Source organism: Danio rerio, chromosome 25 (genome assembly GCF_052040795.2).
Source record: "Danio rerio strain M-AB ecotype USA chromosome 25, GRCz13ab, whole genome shotgun sequence".
NCBI lineage: Eukaryota > Metazoa > Chordata > Actinopteri > Cypriniformes > Danionidae > Danio > Danio rerio.
This window is the reverse complement of record NC_141045.1, coordinates 22393962-22407177: the sequence shown is the minus strand read 5'-3', so window position 1 is coordinate 22407177 and position 13216 is coordinate 22393962. Positions and strand designations below refer to the sequence as shown.

The 13216-nt window shown below is 36.3% G+C and overlaps 1 protein-coding gene across 4 annotated transcripts in view; it reads left to right on the top strand.

The window, feature by feature from the left end:
• Window positions 1–12390, top strand: part of prr5a (proline rich 5a (renal)) — a 30401-nt gene extending 18011 nt beyond the window's left edge. For 3 of the 4 annotated variants that reach the window (XM_087310816.1, XM_087310814.1, XM_087310815.1), the window contains 6 exons: window positions 91–139; window positions 214–271; window positions 399–490; window positions 3073–3213; window positions 3416–3554; window positions 4904–12390. In XM_087310816.1, coding sequence (XP_087166942.1) covers window positions 91–139; window positions 214–271; window positions 399–490; window positions 3073–3213; window positions 3416–3554; window positions 4904–5430 — 1006 coding nt within the window. In that variant the 3' untranslated portion in view covers window positions 5431–12390. 4 annotated transcript variants of the gene reach the window in all.
• Window positions 12391–13216: the final 826 nt, after the last annotated feature.

Below are 13216 nucleotides of genomic sequence, written 5' to 3'. Positions count from 1 at the left end.
ATGTACATATATATATTATAATTTGTCAATAATTTCAAATCAAAGGTTTGTTCTGAAAAATATGTCTGTAATTTCTCTTTTTTTGTTCAGGCAGCTATTAAAGACTGAGCTGGGCTCATTCTTTACAGAGTATCTTCAGGTGAGATTTGTTCTGATGTGTCATATGTTTGTTAATTGTAAATAAATTAATTTTTTTCATTTTTTCATTATCAGAATCAACTTTTAACTAAAGGCATGGTCATTTTACGGGACAAAATAAGGTTTTACGAAGGTATTTCTTCAATTTTAAAAACGACACATTCTGGTACACTTGTACATTTTATTTATGCCCTGTATACAGAATTATACAGTGTTGCACAAACAATGCAGACACCTTTTTGTTTTTCTGGCTGAAATAGGTCAGAAGTTACTGGACTCTTTGGCTGAGACGTGGGACTTTTTCTTTTGTGATGTTCTCACCATGCTTCAAGCCATCTTTCACCCCGTCCAGGTACAGTCCAGTCATACAGTGAAATAAGCTGATAGGCAGCAGGTACAGTAGGGATGTATCTGGAATTTTGACCAAACATTAACATCGTGGTATTTTTGGTTTAAATAAATGTAAAGTGAAAACCACCAATAGATCATAAAATATGCCATATGTCATATGGGGTCTTTACATGCTATCAAAAATGCTGAACTTCCCACCTCTGAAGTTGTAAATTCAACCCTCTATTGTTGTTGTTGAAGCATAAACCATATAAACATTTTACCAGAACTAGATCATCAAAAAAAGTTCCAGCATTAACCCTTTCATGCATACGATCACACTGGTGTGATCAATCTTGGCTGGTCCCTGAAGCATACAATCACACCGGTGTGATTAGAACGTTCAGAGTGCACTTCATCAACTACTAAAATTCAAATCGGACAGATGCGCACTGAGGCATAGAAATAGGTGCGCAGAGCTTGTTGTAAATAACAATTTTCCATGCTTTCAAACAAATAACATTTATTTTAGGTTTCAAATACACATAACCACAAGCAAAACATACCATTATAAGGTTTGTAAAATACACACGGATGTATTAGGAGATTGCAATAATAAATAATTTTTTAATATAACTAGACAATGTGCTTTGTTCACGTAGGATACACACTGTTTATGTTACTAGAATATTTTCTCTATTCCTCTCCCAGATTATGTCTAAATGGGATACAGCTGAGGCTACTCGAGTCAATATAGCATAACTTTTGGGACACTTTACAACAAATAATATTTTTACATTACCGTATGGGTTGAGGAAGGGGTAGACGGTAATAAAGTATAATTAATGCTTAATTTATTAAATAATATAAATGCTTGTTAACTTCCAAGCGCAGCTGTATCACGCTGGTGCCCATTACCCATTAGATAACAAATAATATGATCATTATTAAGCTGTTTAAAAGACAAACTATATGTTCAGTGACATTTTTGAGAATCAGAGTGTAAGAACTTTCATAATACAATCAGAAAATTTGTCAATATTTACAGAAAAGGGGAAAAAAGAAACAAAATATGTGATAAACTTGATGCGTCGCCATGGGAAATTTAGAAAGCAATGAATTCTAAGTAACAGTCACAAAAAAGGAGGGTCTGCTGGAGTATTTAAAACTCACGCGTGAAAGGGTTAAATATAACTTCAGAAGATGTTCATGTCCAGTTTCTCACTAATGCTGGGGTACCTAGAACTACCTCTAAATTAATGAGGAGCCCGGAGTCTCATCTCACGTTTAAAAGTAATAACAACAACAAAGACGAATGACCAAGGAAATAACGTAAAGTCAAATTTATTTGACATTTAATTTTCAAAAAGGAGACAATAAAAAGCTTGCAAAGGTAAATGCCAAAGTAACAAACAAAACTCAAAAGCTAAGTTTTTAACCCTCTTACCTGCACATGAAATTAAACAAATAAAATAACATTCACTTACATCCCTACTAACCACACAACATGAGGAAAATGTTATAAAACAAAAAGGCACCCTCCTCAGCACACGTGTCTCCGCATAGATCTCAAAGTCAACACTCAACATTTACTTTCAACAATTTAGCCTAGTAAATACAGCACAGTTTCTACTTCACAACACAAACCAGGAGAGAGGAGACTCTCTGAATAACGTTGAAACCTATTCTGAGACAGAGGCGGAGATAAAAGAACCACAAGCAATGCACACACCATAACAAACAAAAAACTCACTACTTAGGATATTTATTTATATTAATATTTTTGTATTTTTTTAAATTATTTAAAGAAAATACGTAACACACACGGTTAATGATTTGGTTTATTCAGTTTGACATTTGTTTTGCAAAGGGAGTGACATAGGCCCCGTTTACACTGTCAGATTTTTTTTTGCCTGTCCCCTTACACGTTCTTTTAATTGTGTTTACACTTGCCATACAATTAATGACATTGCACCTGCGTAAAGATGGGTTCTATCATCTGCGCCACACTAGCCACGATGAAAGAAATTGTCTTGCTTTTAGCACTGCGAAATATGCGAAGTTCACCCAACCAAGTGATTTTAAGGCGGAGGAGGAGGGAAAGGGCCGTCATAGCAGCTTGCACCTATGGTTTATATATGTGTCTCTGGTCTGGTGGGAGATAATTGTGGTAGGCTTTAATGAGGAGCAGTGGGTCCAAAATTTTAGGATGAGCACACACACGCTTCTCCTTCTACAAACAAACCTTGGAGAAATACCACATTGTCACACGTTTAATGACGTGCAAAACGGAATCCCTCAATAAATCTGATCTGCCAGTATACATGATAGTCGCATTGTCACATATCTGATTTATTTCCACATATGAAGGAGGCCTGAAACCAATCTCTAAATATCTGAATGCATGCTTTTTTTTCTTTTTTTTTTCCTGTCTACACAGTCATAGAACAGATCCAAACTGTGTCACATATGAGCAAAACATCAGAATTGGGTCATAAACAGGGCCATAGTGAATGATATCAAGCTCACATATTGTTAAAACAACGTATTAGCGTAAACTGAAAATCCATTATGACTGAATGTGTGTGTGATGTTAATGTTCAGGGGAAGGAGCCGTCTGTGCGTCAACTGGCCCTGCTGCACTTCCGAAACACCATCACCCTTAACATGAAGCTGGACGAGGCTCTGTCTAGACCACGAGCCCGGGTCCCGCCCTCCATCGTCCAGATGCTTCTGGTATTACAGGTATCAAAAAATTCCAGCCATTCTGTCACAAGCTACACCCAAAAATCATAGCATAGTCACTACAGGACCGGTCATTGCAGCACTCGCGTCATACTGAGTGAGACATTACTCATAAGCTTTGTGCATCTCAAGTTAAATGACTGTGATTATTGTTTTAGAAAAAAGGATGAAGTCAAAAATGTGTCATCTTTACATCTTCCAGGGGGTTCACGAGTCTAAAGGTGTGAGCGAAGAGTACCTGAAGCTGGAGTCTCTCCTTCAGAAGGTGGTGTCCCCGTATCTGGGCACACAAGGACTGTGTTCACACGAGTGTGGAGCTTCTCACTGCTCCTGCTTTATTGGTGAGAGAGGAACCGCATTTTGGACATACAATATAGCATATTATAGCATTGAAATTACATATATTGTTTTTTTTTTTTTTTTTTTTTTTTTTGCTTTGGTAATATTAGTTTTTATCCAGTTAAAGCTGTTTTTTTATTTTTAAAAATATAAAAAATATATTTATTTACTTGAAGCCATGGTCATTTGCACGATTTTTGAATATAAAGTTCAAAAGGACAGTATTTATTCGTAGCAAAGATGAATACTTCATCATTTTAAGTCATTTTACTTCTTTGACCTCCCGAACACACACACTTAACATCTGTTCTTTTGATATTATTTTGGTTGTATTAGGTTTATATACTGAACAGCTTAAACAGCATAGTCAGAATTACATTACAATTAAATTGTTTCATGTAGAAGTGTGAACAGAGAGTAGAGAAACTCTTCTGGTCATGTGACATTAAAACAATTTATTTAAAAGTTGTTGTTTTTTTTTTTTCATTTTAAATTTCAACAACAACAACACTTTCAAAGCTTTTAAAACAGGGTTTCTGCAGGTTTCACCAAGTCAAAGACTTTTTAATACCTTTTTAAGACCCCAATGAGTACAATTTTAAACTTGGCTAAATACCAAGGATTTCTTCTAATGGCCCAGTTAGGCCAGTGGAGAAGATTTTTACTTGCCCCGTTAAAATATTCTAATGAATTATTTCTTGGCCACATATTTTTTATTATGTGTTAAAACAAGCTAACCTTGGTTTAAAATAGATTGATCTGTCCAGGTCAGTGTCCTCGTCACATATAGTCGATAAATACATGGAGAACTTAAACAAATGTTTTTGTAAGGAAGATAATTAAATTATGTTGGTAAATGGAGTCATAAAATACAGTTTTGTTAAGTTTTATTGAGATGGATAGTTGTGATTGGATTGGTGTAAGCCTTATTGGGTAACTTTACATAGCCATAGAAAACTTATGACCAGTTTAAAATGATTTAAGACCCACAGGTCAACATTTCAGCAAATTAAAGACTTTTTAAGGCCTAAAATGTAGTTTTTGAGATTTTGAAGACATTTTATAACTCCACGGACACCCTTTAAAATGTGCATTTCTTACTGTTAAATAACATGAGCTGTAAAAGAATAAAATTAGTATGATTAATCTCATGAATTCCAATCACAAAATTAAAAGGTACCAATACATAAGTGTGCAAAAAGTACCAATATGTAAAGGTTTTACAAAACAACAGATGAAGTACCACTTTAAACATCTTGCAAGAATTCATTTAACCATCAGAACTAAACTACTACAACTAAATGTAGAAAACAACTGTTTATCATTATTAACATCTTGCAACTCTTTCCAGAGCGGCGTTTGCAGTATTGCTGGTCCAAATCTGCAGATCTGCCGTCCACTAATCCAGTAGTTCGCTCCAAAAGTTACAACATCCCCATGCTGACACCCGTGGCGGAGTATGACTCTGAAGTGAGCTCAGTTGGGAGTGTGGGCATCCGGCGCCACTCAGCATGTGATGTCACTTCCTGTATAGAGCACCAGGGCTATTCGGCCCTATCTGTGGGAATAGAGACCAGCTCCACCCCCAGACTCTCACTCGATCACGACCTTATGATGCGAGGAGCCGCGGGACAACCCTCTCTTATATCTCCACCCGTGTTCATCCACACCTCCACTGGGTGTCTACACGCTCCCGACGCCCAGATTGCGTCATCCGAATCGGAAAAGGTGGTTTCGTCACCCCCGAGTTGCTCCTCCAGTCCGGAGACGATTGTAATGCAAGGACTGGATTCACTGGAATCGGATCCCGAAGGAATCTTCATTGATTTTTCCCACTGCCGCTCTGATTCTTTCGGAACGAGCAGGAAAACAAGCTGATTGTGATGATTCCATGATTATTATCTACCACTATTTTCTGTGAACTTGTGAAGTAGCTATGTTACGTGTTATTTTTTAAACTGGAGTTTTTATTCCAGCTTTGCGCAAAAACGACAAGGCTGCTTTAATGGGGAGAGGACTCGATTTAAAGTGATCTTTTTCATAACGTTCTAAAACCTGTGGATGAGTTTTTGACATTTTCTACATAGTTTTTTCATAGACGATAATAGATGTCGAATTTCTTCGTTAATTATTATTATTACGCAGTTTACTGTCTCTCACTTTGTGTTTTAATGCGCGGTTAGATTTACCTCTATTTGGTGAATTTTTGCGAGCAAAATATTATGTATTGAAATTAGAAATTTCACAAAAGATTTTGCAGTGTTGTAGGCTAGAATTGACCAGGTGTCCAATTTTTTTTTTCCCCAGAGGAGTCCTGTATTTCAGCTCTGTTTTTAGTGTCTAGACTTATTATGAAAAATCTAGTTTTGTCCCATATTTAATTCTTCATTGCTTAGCGCTAGTAGTAGTCATCGTCATCTAAAAACAGCCTATTTAATGGTAGTCAGTCATGTGATAGTATACTTTAAAGAACAAAAGTTGCAGTGTGTGAAGTTGCAGTTTCATCCATCGTCAGTAATGTCTCATTTCCAGTGAGCGGTGCGGTTCAGTACAGTACGTTATAGGTTGTGCCAGACAGAATCTGCAGACATTTTTGGCTATTTCTGCACAAAATTTTGTAAAAAATCTCCAGATTTATGTGGAATGAGTATTGCAACTAAAAACTTAATATATGAAATAAATAAAAAATAACTTTTCAACTTTTATTAAATGTTTGCAATGCAAATCCAATTAGATCCACTTATTAGGTAAACAAAGTCTCTCATATAATATATCTACTAAAAGACAGAAAATGTTACTATACAAACTGTATAGTAAATAAATCATAGGAACATTTTTATATTAGTCAATAATATTAGTGAAATTGATTTAAAAACTGAATAAATATAAATGAACACACATTTACTCAAGTAAATAAAAAGACTCAATAATTCCGTGTGGGCCTAGTTATGGGTCGCCCAGTACCTTTCCTCGACCCTTACTCAGTGAGTGTGATGTATGCCAGAAAGTTTCAATTCATTTCATTGTGATTATTTCACTAGCATCAAGAGGAAAGGCATTCTGGCCATATCGCGTCAAGTTCATGATTTCAAATATAGATGAGTACCAATCACACCCAAATAAAGAGAGGAAGCAGCGCGACTTACGCTTTCCAAACGTTGACATGCGACATTTCAACAGCCCCGTAAACAACAATAGAGGACATACAGCAGATCCTCTTCTTGCTTCTTAGCATGTGGCTGGTTGTCACAAGAAGTCGACTTTATTTGAGCTTGGATCAACCATGTTTAATTGCTGCTCGCTGGCATTGTATTATTACGGTATTGTGTTTTGGCTGCGTATTTAAAAATGCAGCTTCCTGTGTTGTGTTATTGGTTGTGTTGTAAACCAATAGCATTCAGCAGCGAATCTAGCTCCACCCTTTTGGTATTTTACTGTTGTGCTCGGAGCCCTTATGAAAGGGTCCCAAAGAAGTAGTATGGTACGCTATGTTATTACGTCTGACAGTAGAAGTAAAATAAATTAAACCATATTGTACTGTACCGCTCAATGGAAATTAAACATAACCGAGAGCATAGAGTCATCAGATGGAGAAGTGATTTGCTATAGTTATAGCTGGATAACATGAATAGATAATAGAAGGTATGTTGAAAGAAAACATACAATTTCCAGACATTTACCGTGTTTCATATAATGGATCACTCTGTGTTTAATAAAACACCTTAAAAAAACTACATTTAACTTTATATTTACCTGAGCGGAAAGTAAAATAACACAGACAATCTATGTCGTTTGTCACTCTATGGTGTCAAGATTATTATTATTTTACACAATATACAGGCATGACGCAATACACTCCTCATTGTGTTTGCATAAAAATGAGGCAGAGGTGGGACATAGACAGTTTGTCTGTCTTTTCAGAGAGTCACTTGAAGAAAACATAATTTACTCAAGGTGTTGTTTAGCATGTTCTTGATGACTACAGCCAGTTTCAAAGAATTAGTCCAAAACATCTTTAATTTTCAGTAATGTTTAACGACGCATCTTTTTTCCTTCTCTTTTGGCTTCTGTCCACATGGAGATGGCTGTTTTGTTTATGAATTCAGAGCTTTTCAAAAAATCTTTAAAATAACATCGTTTCCTGTTGGTGTAGACTGAAATCTGCGAAGCAGTCATGTGACCCATTCAATGTTGACGTTTTACTGCCATTGTTTTGGCTGCTTTTCAGTTTGATACCATTGTTAAATCTTCAGATTTCATTTCTTCAATTGGATCTGTAATTGCCGTGCAATTTTCATATTAATATGAATTAGTGTACACATAGCCATGGTTTCAAAGCAAAGCTATAAACCACGCAGCTACAATGACAACATAAAAAGGTGCACTTTCTCATATAGCTACTATGAAGTCTGTGGCTGCGTCCGAAACCACCTACTACTCAGTAGGTACTGCATTTAAATTTAAACATACTACTCGGCTGCTAGAAAAATATGTTCTTTACAGTATGAATGCGAGTAGGATGAAGGGAACTTAGATGTAATACATCCGACATTTTGTCACGATCATTTGACCTACCCATGTGAGTAGCGTCGCTTCACTCCCATTCATGAATTTTCTCGCAGCGCATCATCGGATAGTGTAGCGTGCATCGGATGCACACTTCAGAATCTCACTGGAAGTAGTAGGTCATCCTGGGTACTTCTCGCAGACTGATTTTCGAATTTTTTGAATTCGGACATCCTACTCCGCTCGCATTTTTTTTTTTTTTTTTTTTGCGTACTATTTATTATGGAAGTATTCGATTTTGGACTAAGTTAATGACTACAGTTTTACCACTCTTTGTTGTGTGCTGCAACCTACAGGAAAACTAGTAATGTTAATAAATACATTTTGAAAATTTTTGAGACAAGATAGGCTAGTGCACTTCAGACTGCAGCTATTCTGACAATTTAACTCTATGTAGCGTAATTTGCTGTGTGTTAATTAAAATTAAACATTTTGGTCTAAAAGTGACTCGCAAGAATTCACCAATTTGATCGCACTTTAAGTGAGCTTAACGTAACGTAATGTGCGAAGGCGACAGAATCACTAAAAGTAGAAATATTGCTTCCATTTTTGTCGCTCTTGTGCACTATTTATTATCATAGGGCTTTAAACGAACTACATTTAGTGCTTTAAATGATTGGCAATCTGAGCTGCACTCTTAATGGTATGAAATGAAATGATTCTCTTTAAGTTGCGCTAAGGATAATACAGTGCAGAACATTGTACTTTTTGAATATGTTGTCTGGCTTTCATGCTTTTTATGTGGTGATAATGAGCTGCCAGTGAGTGAACAGGGTTTGATAATTGAATGTGTTAACAAAAATTCCCTTTTAGTTAATTAGTCGATAATATAGCTTAAATAGAAAGAGGCTATGTTAGATGTAACTGGAATACGAAAGTTGGCTTACTGGCAATAAAAAGATTTTTTATAATGTGATTTTTATATCAAATGGTGTAATTTAAAAATATTCTTTTTAAATTTAGCACATAATTTAATGGGCTTAATTGAAAAATGTTTATTTAAGAAAATGAAATTGAAAGCGTAAAAATCCAATGGTGTAAAAACTGTAAGGTACTTTAAAGAGTTTTTTTTTTTTGTGATTTTTGTTTGTTATTACTATGTATGAAATCTTTTTAACTTGGGTTATAAATTGATCAGTTTCTCTGTAGTTTTATAGGAGTAATTTGAGCATATCTTGCATAGATTTTTAAACGAGCAACATTTTTAGACATCTAAAACGTTTACAGTGGTACTTTAATACCTTGCACTGTCATTTATGAAGTCTGTACTTTGTTTCATACTGAATTTGTTATCAGCTTTCATGTGTGCTGCTGTGGACAACCTCAACAAAATCGAATTTGTAGTAAAATACTTTTATGCTTCATGTTTACGAGTGTTTCAAAGTACAAAAGGGAACTTGTGTGAACGGCTACGTTTTAAAATGGTTTGGCGATTCTGTGCTTGATAGAGTTGAAAGTAATTTTCATTGATAACCAGGGTGCGGATTACATGGGGGTTTAGCGGTGGGGTGGGGGGTCTGACCCCCGCTAATTACCGCTTGATCACATCTACATATGTCTTAAAAGCAAAGTAAAATTAGATTTATTTGACCTACAGTATCCTCAATAGCTAATCGGAGGTGACTGTAGAACAGAATACACTAAATTTATAAATCACTGAAAAATTTATTAGGTTTTATTATTATATTAGATGTTATTTAAAAATACATTTTTATGACGCATATGTTTTACAGAAACCAACACAAACTTACGGAAAAGGTTGACCCCCCCTATCTATGTATAATTTGCATCTTGTTGATAACAATTTCTTATAGATAAACAGGTTTACATTTGAAGGAACCAAGAAAAACAACCTTCAATTTATTATTTTTGGTCGATAACGTTTGTTGTGACCTCCTGAGGCAGAAGCAAGATTCAATTCCTGAGTCGATTTGTTCTTTTGAACCGAACATTTTCTTCAAAATCCAGCAGAAGGGCTTTAGAAAATGATTCTTTCGAGAATCATGTGAATGCGATACTGGAATCTATTGACTCGCCGACTCACTGAACCCATTTGTTTAGCATTTGGTTTGACCCCTCAATGGGTTCGATCGATGTAAGAACGTTTAATACCCTAAATATCAGAATATTTATAAACAGTAACTTCTTACAAATGTATATTTACCACCTAACTGTTTACTTAACTAACAAAACTGATTTATTTTAGGTAATACGCCTAACATTACCACATGGCGACCATGAAATGTATTGTTTCATGTACGTTAAATTCAAATGAATTCTACAATTTTTACAATTTTTGGGGAAATACAGAAGTTTGGAAATAAGAATTTTTAAATGAAATTGGAAAAGTCAACCCAAAACACTTTACAGTAAGTACACTCCCAAAATAAATGGTTTAGAGTTTCATCATATTGAGTACAAAATAAGCATTTAGGGGAAATATTGTTATTAAATTTAGCTAGTTTGGTATTTATTGGATAGCAATCTCCTCATCACCAGACCGCACATCACAGAGAGAGAAGAAAGAGTAATGAAGCCAATTATGATATGGGGATGGTTAGGAGGCCATGATGGACAGAGGCCAGTGGGTAAATTTGGGCAGGATGCCGGGGTTAAACCCGTACTCTTTTTCGAAAGACATTCTGGGATTTTAGGGTATATGCTAAAGCATGCTAATAGGACTTTTAATTTGCCAGTAACCTGGCTAGCGCATACGCTCCATTAAAAATACTGGGGTAAAATAAATGCTCATATTATAAAGATATGGCGGGGAAAATGTAATTTAATGCAGTGCTTCTAGTACAATCTGAGAACCACTTCATATCGGATATCACTCAGCCAGTGGAGATCGCAGATTTTTAAAGAAAACAGACCTTAAACGTGCAGACTTTTCCATTGACATACAGTTCGCCGGAAGCGCTTAACCCTGCCGATTCAGACGGGCGAGTGTGAGTAAAAGGCCTTTTGTCTCGTTTTGCGCTTGAATAACGTAATGAATGCCAACGTTTATTTAACTGAATGTATTTTAATTACATTACAACATGAATGCTGTAAAAGGAACCGTATAAAATGGAAAAAACTCACAATAACCGGTCACCGGAAGTTTATAAGTATATGGGAACAACACTAGCTCGGCATATACCCAATTATATTCATCTGTCTCCATATTCCACTGCATCCCAAAATATTACACAGCACCAAAAATGTTAAAAATATATATATTGAATGTATTTAATATATTTTTGTGTACGTCAGACAGCAACTCGCCGTGACGCAGATTCCAGAGTCTGTGTGCTCCAATCAGGTGAGCCCTCTTCAGCGCTTGCCATGACAACGAGATAGCAGTGACCTGCCTTGTAAAAATTTGCATCTGCATTCCTATAAAGCTCATGTGCTCTCTGTCAGCGTTTTCAGTTCGCTCGTGTTGCTGTTTGTACTTGACCAAGGTGAGTTCAATACCGACGGTACGAGTGGAGCCACGCCGATCTCACGAAGTCCGCTTCGTGAAGCTTCACTCGGGCCCGTCTGTGCTGTAGTTCCTTGTGGTTTGCGTACATAAACGTAACATCGCAAGGAATATTACGTGTTTGTTGCTCGAAATGTGCCGCCGAGCAACATCCAGTGAATACTGGCACGGCCTGGCGCCCGATCTTCTTGTGCACTCCCTGGGGCGAGGCGGCCTTTGAGCCCTAGGCAGGGAACAAACAACCCCCGAGGACCCTCAGGGAAACACGGGCGGCCGGTAGTGGGACCTCGCTGCGAGGGTTATGGTGGGTGGGAGTAGCGAGGCCCACTCATCGTCTATTTTAAACTATAGTTTCAAACTTTAGTTTACTATAGTTTGAAATAGACACCATGGTAACTGTTATGATTTAAATTTATGCAAAGAGCTTAGAATGACCAAGAGCAACAGCCACGGATTCCGCCATTTTGAAGTAAAGTCGATCGGCTGTTAATTGGATCTCATTGCTGTCGCGATGGAAAGCAGCTGCTTAGTTTTTATTTAATTTATTCAAAAAGCGCGTTATTGTTTCCCAAATTGTAGAGTGTCGCCTCTTGGTGATTCTATGCTCTTTGCTCTTTGTCTGACTGTTGTAATGTTTTGCTTTGTTTTTCAGCTAAGCTGTTGAGCAAAGAAGGACTATTGAAGACAACAGTTAAAGACAACCGTGGGTTATATTCACGAGCGCGCGCGTTATAATGTTTCCGGGTTGTTTTCTGAAAGTTTGTCTTGTTTGCATGTCAAACTAAATAAACTATACTCTTTCTAAACACCTGTCTCATGTTTTATTTGTCCTCTACAGCAGGGGTTCCCAAACTTTTCAGCCCGCGACCCCAAAAATAATCATATTAGTGGCACGCGACCCCCGATTTTTCAAGGTGGTTGTAATGTAAATATGTAAACGTTGCAGACACAACTATAGGCAAATATAAACATGAGCTTATTGACAACACAAAAATGCAGCAATCTATTAGCCATATAATGTTTTTTAAAGTCATTTATGGATTTAATTACATTTTGCTTTTAAAATTAAAGGCTGATGGCTGATTGTTATTTTTATGTTGTTGTTTCTTTAATGCAACTATTAACTATATTCTGTCGGTTATGAATAAAATATGGTAATTCTAATAGTTTAATAAAATTTATTTGAGTTTTGGATATCACCAAGCGACCCCTTGTCATTGTCCCGCGACCCCCCAGGGGGTCCCGACCCCCACTTTGAGAACCACTGCTCTACAGCAATGCACTGTCATGTAAGCCTGTTGAATGCATTTGTATGCAACATGGTTTGACACTACAGTAGTCTAACAAATAAATGGTTGTTATAAATGTACCTTCATTAGTCAACATTTGGTGTAGGTAATAAAAAGTTAATCAAAGATGTCCTAAGACATAAGGGGTTATGGTTGTTTCATAACTATACTTAATATTATTCTGTATGATTAAAACCAGCAAATTATGCTAAATATTTAACATGTCATGAACTTACTGTTTTTTTTTAATTTGCTTAATAAAATGTCCTAAGACAAGAATGGGTGTTGTTTTGGTTTTATGGCAACCTACATTAGGATTAAGGTTGACTACAGCAGGTATAGG